The sequence below is a fragment of the Dermochelys coriacea genome, chromosome 4 (assembly GCF_009764565.3).
Source record: "Dermochelys coriacea isolate rDerCor1 chromosome 4, rDerCor1.pri.v4, whole genome shotgun sequence".
In the NCBI taxonomy this organism is placed as follows: Eukaryota; Metazoa; Chordata; order Testudines; family Dermochelyidae; genus Dermochelys; species Dermochelys coriacea.
This window is the reverse complement of record NC_050071.1, coordinates 112,038,548-112,059,082: the sequence shown is the minus strand read 5'-3', so window position 1 is coordinate 112,059,082 and position 20,535 is coordinate 112,038,548. Positions and strand designations below refer to the sequence as shown.

The 20,535-nt window shown below is 41.6% G+C and overlaps 1 protein-coding gene and 1 long non-coding RNA gene across 2 annotated transcripts in view; both read left to right on the top strand.

The window, feature by feature from the left end:
* The window catches only part of SLIT2 (slit guidance ligand 2), a 194,954-nt gene that overhangs the window by 162,288 nt on the left and 12,131 nt on the right, over nucleotides 1-20,535 (top strand). The window contains exons 31-32 of the mRNA XM_043514071.1: nucleotides 9,219-9,373; nucleotides 17,022-17,310. Coding sequence (XP_043370006.1) covers nucleotides 9,219-9,373; nucleotides 17,022-17,310 — 444 coding nt within the window. The remainder of the gene's footprint in view (nucleotides 1-9,218; nucleotides 9,374-17,021; nucleotides 17,311-20,535) is intronic.
* LOC122460101 lies at nucleotides 749-3,839 on the top strand. The gene is made up of 3 exons (XR_006281183.1): nucleotides 749-784; nucleotides 3,546-3,688; nucleotides 3,773-3,839. It is a non-coding gene; the product is annotated as an uncharacterized LOC122460101 (long non-coding RNA).

The following is a 20,535-nucleotide window of genomic DNA, read 5'->3' as shown; positions in this document are numbered from 1 at the left end:
CCCTTTTCCCTGCCCTTCCATGTGAGTTGGAATCTGAGGTGAATGAAGGTATGAATGAAGGTAACAGAAATGTAAACATCTGAAATCTGAACATCTGAAATCCAGAAAATAAATAGCTAAGATGCACATCACCCCTGTGTAGGGTTGGAGAGCTGGCCTGATTTGGAGGAGGGACAGACAGGGTGGAGCTGGGGCATGGCTGGGGAATCCTGGATGAAGCAGGGCTAAGAGTCCTAGCTGGAAGATATCGGGAGTCAGAGGCCCAGATCACTATGCATCTTCGCTACATAACTAGGGTCGCAGATAGCTCTGAACCTACAGATGCATATTTTCATATAGCAATTCACTCTTCTAACAGAAAGTTCCTATATTTCATTCTAAGACAAGACCGCTTTCAATACAGTAAAAAGAAAAGGAGTACTTGTGGCACCTTAGAGACTAACAAATTTATTAGAGCATAAGCTTTCGTGAGCTACAGCTCACTTCATCGGATGCATTTGGTGGAAAAAACAAAGGAGAGATTTATATACACACACACAGAGAACATGAAACAATGGGTTTATCATACACACTGTAAGGAGAGTGATCACTTAAGATAAGCCATCAGCAGCAGCAGGGGGGGAAAGGAGGAAAACCTTTCATGGTGACAAGCAAGGTAGGCTAATTCCAGCAGTTAACAAGAATATCAGAGGAACAGTGGGGGGTGGGGTGGGAGGGAGAAATACCATGGGGAAATATTTCAGAGTAGCAGCCCTGTTAGTCTGTATTCGCAAAAAGAAAAGGAGTACTTGTGGCACCTTAGAGACTAACAAATTTATTAGAGCATAAGCTTTCGTGAGCTACAGCTCACTTCATCGGAAGAAAAGGAGTACTTGTGGCACGCCAGAGACCAACAAATTCACTAGAGCACAAGCCCCCGTGAGCCACAGCTCACCCCATCGGATGCATCCGATGAAGTGAGCTGTAGCCCACGAAAGCCCACGCTCCAACAAATCTGCCAGTCTCTAAGGTGCCACAAGTACTCCTTTTCTTCATGGGGAAATAGTTTTACTTTGTGTAATGACTCATCCATTCCCAGTCTCTATTCAAGCCTAAGTTAATTGTATCCATTTTGCAAATTAATTCCAATTCAGCAGTCTCTCGTTGGAGTCTGTTTTTGAAGCTTTTTTGTTGAAGGATAGCCACTCTTAGGTCTGTGATCGAGTGACCAGAGAGATTGAAGTGTTCTCCAACTGGTTTTTGAATGTTATAATTCTTGACGTCTGATTTGTGTCCATTCATTCTTTTACGTAGAGACTGTCCAGTTTGGCCAATGTACATGGCAGAGGGGCATTGCTGGCACATGATGGCATATATCAGATTGATAGATGCGCAGGTGAACGAGCCTCTGATAGTGTGGCTGATGTGATTAGGCCCTATGATGGTATCCCCTGAATAGATATGTGGACAGAGTTGGCAACGGGCTTTGTTGCAAGGATAGGTTCCTGGGTTAGTGGTTCTGTTGTGTGGTGTGTGGTTGCTGGTGAGTATTTGCTTCAGACTGGGGGGTTGTCTGTAAGCAAGGACTGGTCTGTCTCCCAAGATCTGTGAGAGTGATGGCTCGTCCTTCAGGATAGGTTGTAGATCCTTGATGATGCGTTGGAGAGGTTTTAGTTCGGGGCTGAAGGTGATGGCTAGTGGCGTTCTGTTGTTTTCTTTGTTGGGCCTGTCCTGTAATAGGTGACTTCTGGGTACTCTTCTGGCTCTGTCAATCTGTTTCTTCACTTCAGCAGGTGGGTATTGTAGTTGTAGGAATGCATGATAGAGATCTTGTAGGTGTTTGTCTCTGTCTGAGGGGTTGGAGCAAATGCGGTTATATCGTAGCGCTTGGCTGTAGACAATGGATCGAGTGGTATGATCTGGATGAAAGCTAGAGGCATGTAGGTAGGAATAGCGGTCAGTAGGTTTCCGATATAGGGTGGTGTTTATGTGACCATCGCTTATTAACACTGTAGTGTCTAGGAAGTGGATCTCTTGTGTGGACTGGTCAAGGCTGAGGTTGATGGTGGGATGGAAATTGTTGAAATCATGGTGGAATTCCTCAAGAGCTTCTTTTCCATAGGTCCAGATGATGAAGATGTCATCAATGTAGCGCAAGTAGAGTAGGAGCATTAGGGGACGAGAGCTGAGGAAGCGTTGTTCTAAGTCAGCCATAAAAATGTTGGCATACTGTGGGACCATGCGGGTACCCATCGCAGTGCCGCTGATTTGAAGGTATACATTGTCCCCAAATGTGAAATAGTTATGGGTGAGGACAAAGTCACAAAGTTCAGCCACCAGGTTAGCCGTGACAGTATCGGGGATACTGTTCCTGACGGCTTGTAGTCCATCTTTGTGTGGAATGTTGGTGTAGAGGGCTTCTACATCCATAGTGGCTAGGATGGTGTTTTTAGGAAGATCACCAATGGACTGTAGTTTCCTCAGGAAGTCAGTGGTGTCTTGAAGATAGCTGGGAGTGCTGGTAACGAAGGGCCTGAGGAGGGAGTCTACATAGCCAGACAATCCTGCTGTCAGGGTGCCAATGCCTGAGATGATGGGGCGTCCAGGATTTCCAGGTTTATGGATCTTGGGTAGCAGATAGAATACCCCAGGTCGGGGCTCCAGGGGTGTGTCTGTGCAGATTTGTTCTTGTGCTTTTTCAGGGAGTTTCTTGAGCAAATGCTGTAGTTTCTTTTGGTAACTCTCAGTGGGATCAGAGGGCAATGGCTTGTAGAAAGTGGTGTTGGAGAGCTGCCTAGTAGCCTCTTGTTCATACTCCGACCTATTCATGATGACGACAGCACCTCCTTTGTCAGCCTTTTTGATTATGATGTCAGAGTTGTTTCTGAGGCTGTGGATGGCACTGTGTTCTGCATGGCTGAGGTTATGGGGTAAGCGATGCTGCTTTTCCACAATTTCAGCTCGTGCACTTCGGCGGAAGCAGTCTATGTAGAAATCCAGGCTGCTGTTTCGACCTTCAGGAGGAGTCCACCCAGAATCCTTCTTTTTGTAGTGTTGGCAGGAAGGTCTCTGTGGGTTAATATGTTGGTCAGAGGTGTGTTGGAAATATTCCTTGAGTCTGAGACGTCGAAAATAGGATTCTAGGTCACCACAGTACTGTATCATGTTCATGGGAGTGGAGGGGCAAAAGGAGAGGCCCCGAGATAGGACAGATTCTTCTGCTGGGCTAAGAGTATAGTTGGATAGATTAACAATATTGCTGGGTGGGTTACGGGAACCATTGTTGTGGTCCCTTGTGGCATATAGTAGTTTAGATAGCTTAGTGTCCTTTTTCTTTTGTAGAGAAGCAAAGTGTGTTTTGTAAATGGCTTGTCTAGTTTTTGTAAAGTCCAGCCACGAGGAAGAGTGGCTATACTTCAACAAAAAAGCTTCAAAAACAGACTCCAACGAGAGACTGCTGAATTGGAATTAATTTGCAAACTGGATACAATTAACTTAGGCTTGAATAGAGACTGGGAATGGATGAGTCATTACACAAAGTAAAACTATTTCCCCATGAAGAAAAGGAGTACTTGTGGCACCTTAGAGACTGGCAGTTTTGTTGGAGCGTGGGCTTTCGTGGGCTACAGCTCACTTCATCAGATGCATCCAATGGGGTGAGCTTTGGCTCACGGGGGCTTGTGCTCTAGTGAATTTGTTGGTCTCTGGGGTGCCACAAGTACTCCTTTTCTTCCGATGAAGTGAGCTGTAGCTCACGAAAGCTTATGCTCTAATAAATTTGTTAGTCTCTAAGGTGCCACAAGTACTCCTTTTCTTTTTGCGAATACAGACTAACATGGCTGCTACTCTGAAATATTTCCCCATGGTATTTCTCCCTCCCACCCCACCCCCCACTGTTCCTCTGATATTCTTGTTAACTGCTGGAATTAGCCTACCTTGCTTGTCACCATGAAAGGTTTTCCTCCTTTCCCCCCCTGCTGCTGGTGATGGCTTATCTTAAGTGATCACTCTCCTTACAGTGTGTATGATAAACCCATTGTTTCATGTTCTCTGTGTGTGTGTATATAAATCTCTCCTCTGTTTTTTCCACCAAATGCATCTGATGAAGTGAGCTGTAGCTCACAAAAGCTTATGCTCTAATAAATTTGTTAGTCTCTAAGGTGCCACAAGTACTCCTTTTCTTTTTGCGAATACAGACTAACACGGCTGTACTCTGAAACCTTTCAATACGGTGTGTTCCCATTCGGCCTTTCTTCTTTTCTCAGAGTGTTTTCGAAGGTCTTTGTCAGTGGTGGCAACTTACCTTCACAGAAAAATAATTCTAATATTCCCATATCTCAACAATTGGGGCATTCTGCTGAAGGGGCGTTGTTACAAGACCTTGTTGGCTACTCAGAAGGCCATATCACTGTTTCTCAAACTGGGACTTCAGTTAAATATTCAAAAGTCCACTTTGACCCCATTGCAAAGATTGGAGTTCATAGGACCTTACCTCAGTGCGATAACTGCCAGAGCCTGCCTCCCAAAGCACAGGTTTATAACCCTATTGAATTTAGTCACCACAATTCAAGTCAGGCCCCAAACATCAGTCAAAAACCTGCATCAGTCTCCAATTGTTGGGGCATGTGGCAGCTGGTACTTTTGTAATAAGCCAGGCAATGTTACACATGCAGTGCCTGCAGGGGTCACTTGGAACTCTTTATTCTCTGAGCAAACACAGCTTGAACAGACTAATCTCGATTGGTGGAAAGACCCTGACAACATTTGCACAGGAGCATCCTTTACTCAACTGTTCCCGACAGCTGTAATAGCAACACATGTATCTCTGTGCTTGAGGAGCACATCTCGATACTCACACTGCTCAGGGCAGGTGGTCATCTCGTAAGACCCCTGTACACATCAACTTAATGGAATTCAGGGCAATCAGGAATGACTCTCTCTATTTTCTGTCATTGATCACAGGCAAATATTTAAAGATCATGACAGACAATATGATATGAATGTTTTATATCAACCAAGAAGGGGGAGTAAGATGACCCTCCCTCTGCACTGGAGCAGTGAGACTTTGGAATTGGTACATATGCAACCAAACCCACATCTCGGCAGCATACCTTCTGATTGTTCAATACATAACTGCAGATGCCCTCAGCAGACATTTCTCTCAGGAGTATGAATGAGAAATAGATCTCCTTATTCTCCATTGCATATTTCAGTGTTCATAGAATCATAGAATATCAGGGTTGGAAGGGACATCAGGAGGTCATCTAGTCCAACCCCCTGCTCAAAGCAGGACCTAATCCCCAGCTAAATCATCCCAGCTAGGGCGTTGTCAAGCCTGACCTTAAAAACCTCTAAGGAAGGAGATTCCACCACCTCTCTAGGTAACGCATTCCAGTGCTTCACCACCCTCCTAGTGAAAAAGTTTTTCCTAATGTCCAACCTAAACCTCCCTCACTGCAGCTTGAGACCATTACTCCTTGTTCTGTCATCTGCCACCACTGAGAACAGTCTAGATCCATCCTCTTTGGAACCCCCTTTCAGGTAGTTGAAAGCAGCTATCAAATCCCCCCTCATTCTTCTCTTCTGCAGCCTAAACAATCCCAGTTCCCTCGGCCTCTCCTCATAAGTCATGTGTTCCAGTTCCCTAATCATTTTTGTTGTCCTCCGCTGGATGCTTTCCAATTTTTCCACACCCTTCTTGTAGTGTGGGGCCCAAAACTGTACACAGAACTCCAGATGAGGCCTCACCAGCATCAAATAGAGGGAAACAATCACATCCCTCGATCTGCTGGCAATGCCCCTACTTATTCAGTCCAAAATGCCGTTAGAATGTTGGGGCATTCTGCAGGTAGACCTCTTTTCCACTGCTAAGAACAGGAAGTGTTCCCATTTGTTTGAGACAGGGACTAGGTCACCACTCACTGGGAGATGCCTTTCTCCTTCATTGGATGTCAGGTCTGTTATATGCATTTTCCACACCACTTCTAATGTTAAAGGTGTTGATCAAAATAAGATAAGATGAGGCCAGAGTTACGCTGGTGTTTCAGACATACCTGCTACCAGCATGGTTTCCTTACCTCATCCATGTGGCAACTGATCACCCTCCAGGCTACCCCTCATCTTCTCTCTCAGGATGCCAGTCATATTCTTTACCCCAGCCTCCGAGTTCTTTGCCTCAAAGCATGATTTATTGATGGTTTGTGGGGTTAAAAACATCCTGTTCTGAACAAGTGAAAAGGGTAGGAAGTGATCTACCTGTAGTGCTTATCTACAGCAATGGACAAAATTCAGACACCGGTGCGGTCTAAGACACCTTTCTTGAATTAAAGATGATGTGGCTGTTTTTGAGTTCTTTGAGTGTACAACTGCTCGCCATTACAACCTTTCATTCCCTGGGTGGAAGGTTTCTCAGCTTTTGCAGATCCAGTGATGGTAAGGTTTCTTAAGGGTTTGAGGAATCTGTTCCCACTAGTCAAACATCTTACCCAGATGTAGGACCTTAATTTGCTGCTTAGATGCCTATGAGACCTCCCTTTGAGCCAATGGCAACCTTTTCTATACTTATCAATGAAAATGCCCTTCATGGTAACCAATACATCTGAGTTGGAGAGATAGGGGCTCTAACGGTATATCACCACTTCACAGTATTCTTCAAGGATAAGGTTACACTACAGCCACACCCCAAATTCTTACTGAAGGTGTCATCTGAGTTCCATATTAACCAGACCATTCATCTTCCAGTTTTCTTCCGTAAACCACACTGGACTAAGGGAGGATGTGGTACTGCATACACTCGATGTCAAGAGGACATTAGCCTTTTACCTGAACAGGACTAAACCATTTAGAAAATCTTCCAGGTTGTTTGTGTCTCTTGCTGACAGGTCTAAGGGATCCTTAATTTCCAGTCAAGACTCTCTAGATGGATATCTGGATGCATTATCTCTTGTTCTCAATCTAATAATCTTCAACTACCTTCTAGGGTCCTAGCCCATTCAACAAGATCCCTTTCTACTTCTGTGGTCTTAAGAATGTTCCCATTTCTGAGATCTATAGAGCTGCAACTTGGACCTCCAGACACACTCTTTTGAAACATTATGCTGTAATCCACAACTCAGCTTCAGAAGCTGTGTTTGGCTATACTATAGTATGTTCAATTTGGACTCAATTCCAAAGTTTCTCCCACCCTCAGTGAGTACTGCTTGGTAGTTACCCGAAGTGGAGTACCCCTAGGGACACTACTCGAAGAAGAAGAGGTTACTCACCCTGTACAGTAATTGTAGTTCTTCGAGAAGTGTGTCTCCGTGTGTGGTCCACTACCTGCCCTCCTTCCCCTCTGCTTTGGAGTTTCCACTATGGAGCTTTGCAAAAGAGAAGGAACTGAGGGTGGTTTGCCCTTGCAGCTCTGTATAGCCTCGGTGCAGAGCACGAGGCTGTGTAGGGTGCATGCATGGGCTGAACAGGCAGTGCTATTCTAAAATCTCAGATTGAAGTTGCCTGGTGGGCAAAGCACCTGAAGTGGAGCACCCATAATGATACACATCTCAAAGAACTACAGTTATTGCACAAGGTGAGCGACCTCTCCTGCTTTCTGCAGTAGCTTTTCACCAGTAAATAGAAGGTTAATCCAGATCTTGTTGGTATTCATTCTTAGGAAAGGGCTTTTCACTTTAAGTGTTCTGTTTTATGTATCCTTACGTATATAATTGCTTGCTATGAAGACTTGTATTCAGTGTTACATTCATCCTTTTGATTTGTACTTCATGCGGGGTTGATGTGTTCTTAAATTACATGTCTTTATCAGCTTCCCAAGAAGTAAGATGTGCACAATATTATTGCTTTCTCTTGGTTATTTCCGGCAAATATTTATGTGCATTGTTCAACCTGGCACCATCTTGTTTCTGAAAACATCAAAATATGTTAAATGAAAGTTAGTGCTGCATTTCTTATCTCTGTACATAGAGCTGTGATATTTTTAGTCTTCTTTCTGTCAGTCAAATTGAAAACCTCAAGTTATATATATATGAAGAAAAGCAGTATTATTGTGCACATCTTACCTGATATATACATGCACTGGTCAGAACATTAGACCTTGCCATGTGGGAATCTAGAACACTGTCATTTTACTTTTTCATATGTAGCACAGCCGTCTCTCCTCCACCTGCCAAAAAGTGCTTACTCCATTGTAGACATCTAAACCTCAGGGTTGAAATGGGAAGGCCTTGTCTACACTGAGAAACGTCAGACGTTCTCCCGCCATGCTAGCAAGGAAAGATGGCATGATACAGATATGCGCGAACAGTTTTTTACCACCATGTCACTGTGTTAGGTAGAGGAAAAATGCATAAATATATCCATGCCTAGTCTACCATAGCACTTACTCTATTGCTAGGAGAAATGGAGCTGTGAAAGGCTGCATCTACACTTGGAGCTGGGGCTGTGATTCCCATGTCAAGCAGATACTCACACTAGCCCTCATCAAGCTAGCACACTAAAAATAGTAGCATAGCAACTATACTATGGGCACTGGCAAGTGTCAACACAGACTAGCCCCCCTGACTACAAACCTGCCAAATCCTATGAGTATGTACTTGGGGAAGCTAGCCCATGTTGCTGTAGCTGACAGTACTATTGCAGCTACACTGCTATTGTAGCATGCTAGCGTGAGTATGTCTACTTGAGCTGGAAATTATGCCCCATTCTCCAAGTATACCTGTAACCCCAGTGATGGGAGTATGTCTGTAAATCCTAAGTGTAGACACAGCCCCAATTCTCTGGAACAATAGGTTCAAATCTCACTGGTGTCAACTCCACTCTTAACTCATTCAAGATAAATAAATGGAATACTGTTTTCATCACTGGAGTTTCATTGTGTTTTGTTTTTTCAATTAAGATTTTAAAATAATAGTGATGTTCACTTTGCATGATCTTGTGGCACATTTTGTCTGGTTGAAGTTATATGTATATAGTTAGTAAACTCTTTTGGGAATACTTCAGACTGAAAGGTGCCATTAATATGTAAAATATACTAGTAGCAATACTACAATGCTATAGAAATAGTAATACAATTTATTATCTGTTAATAAGCATGACTTCACATCTTTACTTAAAATCTAGTTGTCAGAAGATTACATTACTGGGGAAGTTTTGCTCTGAAGCTATATACTGTTTACAGGACAGAAGGTCAAGGAAATTCTAACCAAGATTCAAATGTTTTAAAACTTTTTGTTTGTTTGTTGCAGCGTTGAGACAATAAATGATGGGAATTTCCACATAGTGGAGCTGCTAGCAATGGATCAGATTCTGTCTTTGTCTGTTGATGGAGGAAGCCCCAAGATCATTACCAACTTGTCTAAGCAATCAACTCTGAATGTTGACTCCCCACTTTATGTAGGAGGTAGGGGAACTTATTGTTTTTTATTAGAGATGTTATAGCAAATGTACTCTGGAAATATGCATTGACAAAGCATAGTAAAGGGCCACTTCACTGGGTTAATTCTGAAAGATGACACTTAGGGCAATTAATGCTGAAATAGTCTCATTGTTAACTCAAATTCAGTAGTAGATGATCCTACATAATAATATAAAAGTAAATACTCGATTGCTCTAGGAGGAGTGTAGTTGAAGGACCAGAGAGTTCTTGGTAGCTCATAACTGTTGTTTTCTGAAAGTAAGGATGTGATCCACAGTGCAATATTTTATAATTATGCTTTTCCTATTACTATTTAGTTTAAACAGGACTGGAAAATGCATAGCATTTCATAGACAAGCCTCAAGGGCCTGTTTTTGACTCCTTAGCACCTTGAATAGTCATTTATGCTATAATTCTGTTTCAGTGGTGTTTCACATTCACTTCACACTGTAAATATACATACGTGTAAATGATGGCAAGATGTAAGGCAATGAAAAAAATCACACCCTCCGTTTCTACCCTGAGGCGCTTACAATTTAGTTTAAATAAGAGCTATGACACAGGGAGAGAAGACGTTAGGCAAAAGGCAGGAACAGGTGGGGGACTTGCATAGTAAAAGGTTGTGACGGTTCTTGCTTTCACACTGTACATACTATGTTAGTACTTTTTTCAAAAAGAAATATTTTTAAATGGACACAGACTCTTGTGAAGATAACTGAAATTGTGGGGTTTTTTGAGTGTTTGTGCTCACGGAAATCACTGTCGGTATGTGTGCCCCATGCGCACGAGCCCAGAATCTTTAAACCAACAGTGTCTGTTGGGGCTGCTCATGTGCCATGGACACCCATATGCCCCTACAGCAAAGTTATAAAAGGCAGAGCACTCCCAATGCCATTGTTCCTCTTCACCACCCATGATAGCGAGTTAGACCCAGAGTGTTGTCTTGCTTCCTTGCAGCTCTGAGATAGGATTAGAGTCTACAATTACTTAGTTAATTTAGTCTTCTTGTAGTTTCTGTAAGTTTAATTTAAATCTGTTGGCTTTTGTTTTAAAGGACTTTTTCCTTTTTCTTCTGAGTCTCACTTCAATACCGAGAAGTAGGTCCAATGGCTGAGAATAGGCCTCCAAGCTTTAAAATCTGCCCTGTCTGCAAGACAGCTGTGCCTGCCAGTGATGCACATAGGAAATGCCTATTTTTCTTTAGGGGAGTCTCATATCCAAACAAGTGTGCTATTTGTAATTATTTTTCTAAATGCACACAGAAAGCTCATGGTACCCACTTGAAATTCTTTCTGATGGAAAATTCAATAAGACGTGTCTCACTCTGAGGTCCGTCTTCAGAAACTGTCCTCCTGCTTCAAAAGTAGGTTCAGCAAGTGCTGTAGCTACAAGACATCATTCCAGGGGTTAGGCCTTCTGATCCTTCTCCTTAATCCTCTTTGGGTAAGTCAGAGGCCCCCCTGCTGCCCAAGATATAGGAAGGAGCAAAAATCTGTGGTCATCGTCCCCAGTACTAGCCAAGAGGAAAGCTAACAGTCATAGTGCCTCTGACTTGCCTAAATTAATGCCTTCAAAATCACATTGGTACTGTGAGTCATCAGAGATTGTGGGATTGTGTTTTTCTGCAGCAGTTCTACCCCCTCTATCTCAGGTAACTACCACTGTTTCCTGAGTACCATGTTGGTATCGGTACTGGATGCCGCAGATTCATAGGTATTGCATTATGATAAAAAAAAAATTCTGTTAAGACTCCCACATCAGTACCATTAGTCGTGGTACCATTGTCATCAATACTGCCTCCTATGTCTGTCATGGCTGCTTTTAGATCTCCTTCAGACCTAACCATCTATCTGGAAGCAGTGTCCCCTTCACTAGATATTTCTCTTTTACCTGTGGTATCCAAATCTGTGCTGATACTGGAGCCCAGTTTGTTGAAAATGAAAACCTCTTTGCATCCAACTTCTACAGTACCATTGCCTGCTGCTCATGCTGTCATGTCTGAGTCTCTTCCTGTTTCTACACCTCAGGGATTTGACTTCTTTTAAAATAATTTTATTTATCTGAGTCACCATAATCTTCTAATGGTAGCAGAAGCCCTTCTCCTAGATCTCCTCCTGTACGTAGATTGATTCCTGAGAGTAGCATTGAAGGGAGTCCCTCCTGTCACAGATCTCATGATTCAGAGACATTTCATGTTCCCTGATCTGAAATCTGTAATATGAAATCCAATAAACACAGTTACAAAGTTCTGCACTTAGGAGGGGAAAATCAAATGCACAAATACAAAATGGGGAATTTCTGGTTAGGTAGTGGTACTGCAGAAAAGCTTCCAGGGGTTATAGTGGATCAGCCCAAAAATGTGATGTGATTGCGAAAAAGGCAAAGTCATTCTGAAGTGTATTAACAGAAGTGTTGTATGTAAGACCCGGTAAGAAATCGTTCTGCTCTACTCAGCACTCATTAGGCCTCAGCTGGAGTACTGTATTCAATTTTGGGTACCACACTTTAAGAAAGATGTGAACAAATTGGAAAGAGTCCAGAGGAGAGCAATAAAACTAATAAGAGGTTTAGAAAATGTGGTGTATAAAGTAAGATTGAAAAAACTGGGCATATTAAGTCTAGGGAAGAGAAGACTAAGGGGATATGATGAAAACAGTCTTCAAATAGTCTTTGAACTGTCAGTGAAAGGTCTCCTAAATTTACTGGATCATATGGCAGCATGGACATATATGATTCCATGTGCAAAATGAGCCTTTGACCCTTTCAGGGCTTGATTATCAGCCAATCAAATGCAGCATGGACTTACTGGTAGATGTGCTTTTGAAAATACTGTAATCTGTGCTTTGGTGGACAGACACTCAAAATGTATGCTAGTGTATTCTGTTTGATCCACCACCGCCTTCAAAGATTCTGTGGTGGATGAATCAATCCTGCGTGGAGGTGCTTATTTGGGCTTTTTTCAGATTCAGGGTATGTGGTCCTGAGCAGTGTTTCAGTTGCAAATAAACATTACAGAGCTGAGCGCCACTCTGCTAACCAGGAAGGCATTCCTGGGAAGCAGTAAGACCAGGATCTATGGCAGATGCATTTCTGATTCCGTGAGAAAGAACCTGCTTTATGCCTTTCCATTCACCCTGCTAACTTCCTGAGTCTTCAAAAAGCTGTATCAGGACAAGGACCAGGTGACAATGGTAGCTCCAGCACGGTTGCATCAGTTCTGGTATTCTGACCTGATGCATCTATCCATCAGACCATCTCTTTGACTTTTGAACTTCTCAGACATCATTTTGCTGAACCAAGGCCTAGTGCTCCATCTGGTGTTGGCAAATGATATTTAAATTTTTAAAGGACCTAATTCATGCATTTCCCCAATTTAATGTGTTGTTTCCTACCTGTGACTTGAATGTAGTTCTCCTGTCTTTGATGAACCCTCCCTTTGATCCTATGTCATCACATTCTCTCTGTCACTTCTGCTAAACTGATATTTTTGGTAGCCATCACCTCCACTTTCTGGGAAATTCAGGCTTTGATGGCAAGACTCCCTTACATCATTTTTCATAAAGACAAGGTTATTCTCAGACCACATCAAAAAATTTTACTGAAAGTGGTTTTAGGTTTTCCTATAAATCAATGTATACACTTACCAGTATTTTTTCCAAAACCTTATGATTCTCCTGCAGAGGCCAAAACAACATAAGCTAGATATTCTTAGAGCTATGTTCTTTTACCTTTTCAGAACAAAGCCATTTTGCAAATCATCCAGACTCTCTGTGGCTTTTGGTGGTAAGTCTAAAGAGCAGGCTGTGTGCTGTCGAATACTCTCTAAATGGGCTACAGTTAGCATTAAGATGTACTATTCATTAAACAAAATACCTCTTCCCTCTTGATTTAGGGCACAATTTACTAGGGATCAGATGGTAACAATAGCTTGTTTTAGAGGGTCCCTATTTCTCAGATTTGGAGCAGCAACTTGGAATTCTATTCATAAGTTCATCACTAGTCCATTGTGGTGCCTTTTAGATCAAATGTCTAATTTGGCTGGGTTGTCTACAGTCACTATTTAAATAGAACTCCTGTCACTCACCTCCTTGAGAAGTAACTGCTAGCCACCTACAGTGGGATCTGTGTGGACAAATGCTCAGAGAAGAGAGGTTGCTCTTCATGCAATAACTGGACTTCTTCAAGATGCCTTTGTCCACGTGGATCCCACAACCTGCCATCGTTCCCTACTGATACAGAGTCTTTACCTGGATTTTTTGTACTAGTGAAAGAAATGGAGGGGTGGTTGGGGCTGCTTCCACCTTTTATACACTGACAATAGGGGGCGTGAGGGCATGCAACCTCGTGCACAATCCCAGTGGATCGTGCTGGCTAAGAAATTCCAGGCCTGCACATGCTTACAGTTGGATCTGTGTGAACTAAAGTATGTTGAAGAACTCCAGTATGTAAAGTAAGTAACCACTCTTTCTGTTGCTTCTGATTTAGTCCACAAAGTGACAGTTGGATAAGGATGGGCCAGACCTTGTTCTTGACTCTGCTCATGCATAAGAGTGTTCCTGTGTGGATATTGCTGCGAGACTAGTGTCCTAGCAAGGAAACTATATACATTGTGTATGGTGCATGTGTACAAATATTAGGGCTGTCAAGCAATTAAAAAAATTAATCGCGATTAATCGCAATATAAAACATTAATAGAATACCATTTATTTAAATATTTTTGGATGTTTTCTACATTTTCAAATATATTGATTTCAATTAGAACACAGAATACAAAGTTTACAGTGCTCATTTTATATTTATTTTGATTACAACCTAATACAAGTACTATAGTGCAATCTCTTTATCATGAAAGTTGAACTTACAAATGTGGATTTTTTTTTGTTACATAACTGCACTCAAAGACAAAACAATGTAAATCTTTAGAGCCTATAAGTACACTCAGTCTTACTTCAGCCAATCACTCCGATAAACAAGTTTGGTTACAATTTGCAGGAGATAATGCTGCCCTCTTTTTGTTTACAATGTCACCTGAAAGTGAGAACAGGTTTTCGCGGGGCACTATTGTAGCTGGCATCACAAGATATTTACGTGCCAGGTGCACTAAAGATTCATATGTCCCTTCATGCTTCAGCCACCATTCCAGAAGACATGCGTCCAGGCTGATGATGGCTCGATAATGATCCAAAGCAGTGTGGACTGATGCATGTTTCTCTTCATCATCTGAGTCAGATACCACCAGCAGAAGGTTGATTTTCTTTTTTGGTGGTTCAGGTTCTGTAGTTTCTGCATCGAAGAGTTGCTCTTTTAAGACATCTGAAAATATTCTCCACACCTCATCCCTCTCAGATTTTGGAAGGCGCTTCAGATTCTTAAATTTTGGGTTGAGTGCTGTATCTATGCTTAGAAGTCTCATATTGGTACCCTCTTTGCGTTTTGTCAAATCTGCTGTGAAAGTGTTCTTAAAACGAACATGTGCTGGATCATCATCCAAGACTGCTATAACATGGAATATGTGGCAGAATGTGGGTTATACAGAACAGGAGACATACAATTCTCCCCCAAGGAGTTCAGTCACAAATTTAACTAACACTTTTTTTTTTTAATGAACATCATCAGCGTGGAAACATGTCCTCTGGAATGGTGACCGAAGCATGAAAGGACATATGAATGTTTAGCATATCTGGCTTACATTGTTTTGCTTTTGAGTGCAGTTATGGAACAAAAAAAATCTACGTTTGTAAGTTATACTTTCATGCTAGAGATTGCACTATAGTACTTGTATGAGGTGAATTGAAAAATAGTATTTCTTTTGTTTATCATTTTTACAGTGCAAATATTTGTAATAAAAATAATATAAAGTGAGAATTGTACACTTTGTAGTCTGTGTTGTAATAGAAATCAACATATTGGAAAATGTAGTAAAACATACAAAAATATTTAATACATTTCAATTGGTATTCTATTGTTTAACTGTGATTAATCGTGATTAATTTTTTTAATTGCAGTTAATTTTTTTGTAGTTTATTGCGTGAGTTAACTGCCATTAATCAACAGCTCTAAAAATATTAATTCATCATAATGGATGAATTCTTAAACACACAAATATCAGTAATTTCAGAGTGAAGGTTTCCACAGCAACTGTTCCTCTGCTCACATTTGCCTATGTGGTAGGTGAGTCTTTCACTGGCTACATATGTGCATCTCTGATTTTAGAGAAACATTTCTTTGAATTGACTTACATTGTAATATTTGCCTGATATTATTTCGGCTATTGTAATGCACGTTTGCTCTCCTCCCCGTTGCTGTGGGAACCTTCATTCAGAAATCCCTGGCTCTTACCTCGCAATGTTGCATTGGTGTCTTGTTTCATATAGGTTTTTTTTTTCTTCCTGTTTTGTAAGGGCTGGCTCTGCAGAGCATGTCAAAGCTTAGTGTTATTTCCTTATTATTAGTGTTATTTTCTTCTCCCTACCCACATGGCTAAGAAACTGGGGGGCAGGTGCTCTCAAGGGAGGGTAGTCCATGTGCAGTCTGAGTCAAGGATTCCTAGGGAATCCTGACACGGCCTCACTCCCACTCTGTTGCACTAATCAGACTTAAAACTGCCTTGCTTTTAATTTTAGACCAGATCAGTCCTATTCAAACCAATGGGATCACTTATCTTCAAGTATCTAGAAGTTCCACTTTTCTTTGGAGTATGCTGTTACTCCTGTAATTTATTCATCCCAGGAAGTATTAAGCATTCATGAAACAATTATTAGACCAATATGTAAGAACACAGTGTTGAATTCAAGTCCAAAAAATTTTAAGGATATATTTAATTGCAGTACATATATCGACCCTACCTCACTCCCCCAAGTGGCCTCTGTAACAATTGTAGATTGTAATAGAATTTACAGTTGTGAAAATAATCTGTGGTATGTGAATTTGTACCTATCAGGACAGCTGAACTTTTTGTGACATTTTCACATACAAAATTTCACATTCAAGAAGTGTGGGCCTGATTTTCAGAAGTGTTGAGCTTCCACAACTCCCAGGGACTTCAGCTGGAATTGTGGGTGCTCAGCATCTCTGAAAATCAGATCCTGTATGCTAAATTTCAACACAAACTGTATTTTTAAAATAATTTGTGAATGAAAATAAAGGCTTAGAAAACAGTGTCATCTATACCTACTAGAAATGAGTCAAAACCAGAACTTCAGACCTAAACTTTTCAGTTCTGTGAGGTTCCTATTTGAATCCCTGCATCTGTATCTACAGTATCTACAGTAGAGACTTTGGGTGTGATCCAGAACCAAGAAAGGCCTATTTTCTGTTTTTAGTTTGCATGCTTCTGAACTCTTCAGTTCGGGATGGTAGAAATGTTGCCAGATACGCTGATCTTGTGAAATTTTCACCTTACATGGATACAAGGTTAGCGTAATATGTCTTGTTGTTGCCTAAACTGAACCATACTTAAACCATAGCTAGACCCAGATATTGAGCCCATCTCTGATAATTGTGTGTTCCATAGATATGAATGGTTATTTGGGAACAGTTTTTTAAATTAATAAATAAAAACAACAGTAAAAAAGAATACAAAACTTTTCCTACCAAACAATGTAGTCATGAATTGATGATGTTCATTTTCTAGGCATGCCTGTGAAAAACAATGTTGCAGCACTACGCCAGTCCCCAGGCCAGAATGGCACCAGCTTCCATGGCTGCATCCGTAATCTGTACATCAACAGTGAACTGCAGGACTTTAGAAATGTGCCACTGCAAGTGGGAATTCTTCCTGGTTGTGAGCCCTGTCACAAGAAAGTGTGTGTGCATGGAACCTGCCATGCTACGAGCCAGTCAGGCTTTACCTGCGAATGTGAAGGAGGATGGACTGGACTGCTGTGTGATCAGCAAACCAATGATCCTTGTCTTGGAAATAAGTATGTCCTTCCTCAAGATAGAGCTATAATTTAATGTTCTAATATTAATATGACTGTCCTGTTACGTACATTCAATTTAAAGTTCAAACTTTTTCAGCAAGATACAAATATACTGTGCATGTAGAATTAAAAGGTACTCCAAGGTTGGATCACAGCAGTGTAGTCTTTTGCTGGCTGAATTTGAAGAGTACTCAGAAACTTCAGCTGCTACATTATGTGACTGCATTCTGTATATTTGTGGAATAGCCTGGGTATGCCAATTCATTTTTTAAAAAATATTCTTAATGAGTGAAATTTCCCAGTGCAGATGGTGTGACAAAGATTCTGTACTCTACCTCTTAAGCCCCACCAAAGGCCATAACAGATGGTACCTAGGTACTTGTGCACAGCTTCTACAATGTGAACTAGATTGGTGTGAATATGACTATCCACATAAGACATGAGGATTGGCATAAGAAATAATCAGGGGGCTTTACAAATGAAAACACATCCATTTCTAATGACAGGTTTCAGAGTAGCAGCCTTGTTGGTCTGTATTTGCAAAAAGAAAAGGAGTACTTGTGGCACCTTAGAGACTAACAAATTTACTTGAGCATAAGCTTTCGTGAGCTACAGCTCACTTCATCGGATGCATTCAGCTTATGCTCAAATAAATTTGTTAGTCTCTAAGGTGCCACAAGTACTCCTTTCCACATCCATTTCTGTATTCATAATTTTGTTAGAGTATTTCAGAAAAATGTATTTCATTTTATAAACTGTTTCCCAGCAAGGAGTAAATACATTAATCATAGCTATTTTTTATACTTCCATATTGTCACATGACTCAGCTGGTAGATATTTTTCCCAATTCACAGGCTAGCTTCTGTGTTAAGTCCATAATCAGTGATGTTAGTAAGTCCTGCTTTGCAATGTTGTTTTAATATATTTTGGCTAAGCCATTTTAACTGCATATTCCTGTTGAATATTTTTCTAGATAGATGCATTGATATAGATTGCATTCTCACAAGGTTCTCATTGTTGGGTCATGGGCACCCAGCACAAACCAGGTCAGGGACTCCACTACCACAAAGCTTTTTAATCACCTACTGGTCATGTAGGGGAGGGATAGCTCAGTGGTTTGAGAATTGGTCTGCTAAACCCAAGATCGTGAGTTCAATCCTTGAGGGGGCCATTTAGGGATCTGGGGCAAAAATTGGGGATTAGTCCTGCTTTGAGCAGGGGGTTGGACTAGATGACCTCCTGAGGTCCCTTCCAATCTTGATAGTCTATGATTCTGCGTATCACAATTTGCTGTTACCTCTCCCTGTACAACTTCCTTGACCATAATTCAGCTAGCAACTCCCTGTGAGAGCTGCAGTTGGACTTTTGGAACTGTTATCATTGATCTCTCATTGTTGCAATTAGCTCCAAAACATGGGGCTTATTTGGTTTTTTTTGTCTGCTTGTTTTCCAATAATCCAGCCTACATGACCTAAAACCACCATGTTCCTTTGATGTCCAGTGGATTAACTTTATGTTTTGCTCAGATTCTGTTGAGTTGTTGTTTTTCAGGTCCTGGGCAGAGTGATTTTAAGTGTCCTTTTTGGCATATTCTGTGTTGATACTATTGACAACTTTGAGGCTTTGGCTTAATTATTTCACCACAGTTTGTTTGCACTGACTTCAGAATGTTTCAGTACTCTGAAGTTTATAACTCAACTCCCAAAGCCACATCAGTTTTGAAGCATTTCAGCACTTAGTGTAGTACCAAGTTCCTGGTTTTTTATTCACGGGGTTTCTTTTCCAGGATAACCCTTTTCTTTGCATCTTAGGAGGAGAAAGAAAGGAAGACACAGTGGCTTCCAGAAACAGATGCAGCTGCCAGATGTCGATCACAAATGAGCAAGTCTGCTGCATTTTGTGCTTTGGAAGTCAAATATAACATGGAAATGTCATCCATCAAGTTTTGTGTGGGGAGCACCTGAAGATCCTATTAGAGGCACCTCTGAAAGAATTCTATTCTGTTCTATATGGGTTTCTATACCACCTTTGTCACTGGAATGTCTCAGCACCTTCTGGTAGCGCATTAAGTGACATGACTAAAATCTGTCATGAGTGGTTTACTCTTTCTTTCATTGTGTTCCCACGGGGACAACCTACATAGTGTTCTGTTTTGTTTTTTAAGTTTTCATGTACTTTTATGTCATGTTCTTTGAATGTACGCTCCTCTGTGTGTTCATCCTGGAGAAGGCCAGGCTGAAGACGTTCACCTTGCACTTGGAATGGAAGATGGTGATGGTCCTTAGTTCCTGTGATAGTTCATTGTACAGTCTCTGGCCAGCCCCAAAGAAAGTTCTAACTCCTTCCCAGATGATCTTTACTCTTACGGTAGAAAGTTCCGTCGTGCCTGAAAAATACTGTTGTTCACCAGGGTGCTCATTCTGGAGCTTTTGGCAATATTTTAGATATGTTGGGTCCTGGCCATTGAGCACCTTGAAGATAAGGACTAAGACACTGCACTTGACTTGATGTTTCTTTTACTCCAGTTTGGCCTGGAGTTCTTCAAAGGATCTGTTGGAGTAAAGACTTGACATTGGCACAGATCCAACTACCTTCTAAATCTAGCACATCCTCATTACTAGTTGGCTTGATGTAATTTGTATTGTCGTCAAACACAACCTCTTTAGAGCATATCAGGCCTTTGACACCCTCAGCACAACATCGCAGATTGGATGTATTAAGCTCTGGCTGTTCCTTAGATAATGAGTTGCTTCAACCAGAGGACTAAATGCAGAGAGTTCCACATGAGAGCCAGTAGCCTTGGGACACTGCTGAAACCCTGGACCCTGTGCAGCTCAGCCTGGAAACTTCTGGATATCACACTCCAAACACATGCAGTATTTAGAAATGACCTGAGGCTAGGGGACTGAAATGCTCCAATCAGGGCTGGCCTTACCATGAGGCAAACTGAGGCGGCTGCCTCAGGTGCCAGACTGTGGGGGGGTCGCCACTAGGACCCAGAGTGTAGAAAATTGTGTCTGCTGCTGGTGCATATGTATCCTCTCTGCTCTAGATGCACAGAGATGGTGGAGTGCTGTGCTGGAGGAAGGAGGGCACAAGAGACATAACAGGCAGGCAGGAGAAACGGTGAGAGGGAATAACAGAAAGCAACAGGAGCTGAAGGGAGAGACTGGAGGAGGAGCCTTTTATGTACCTCTCTAGAACCCCCAGGAGCCTGGACTCATT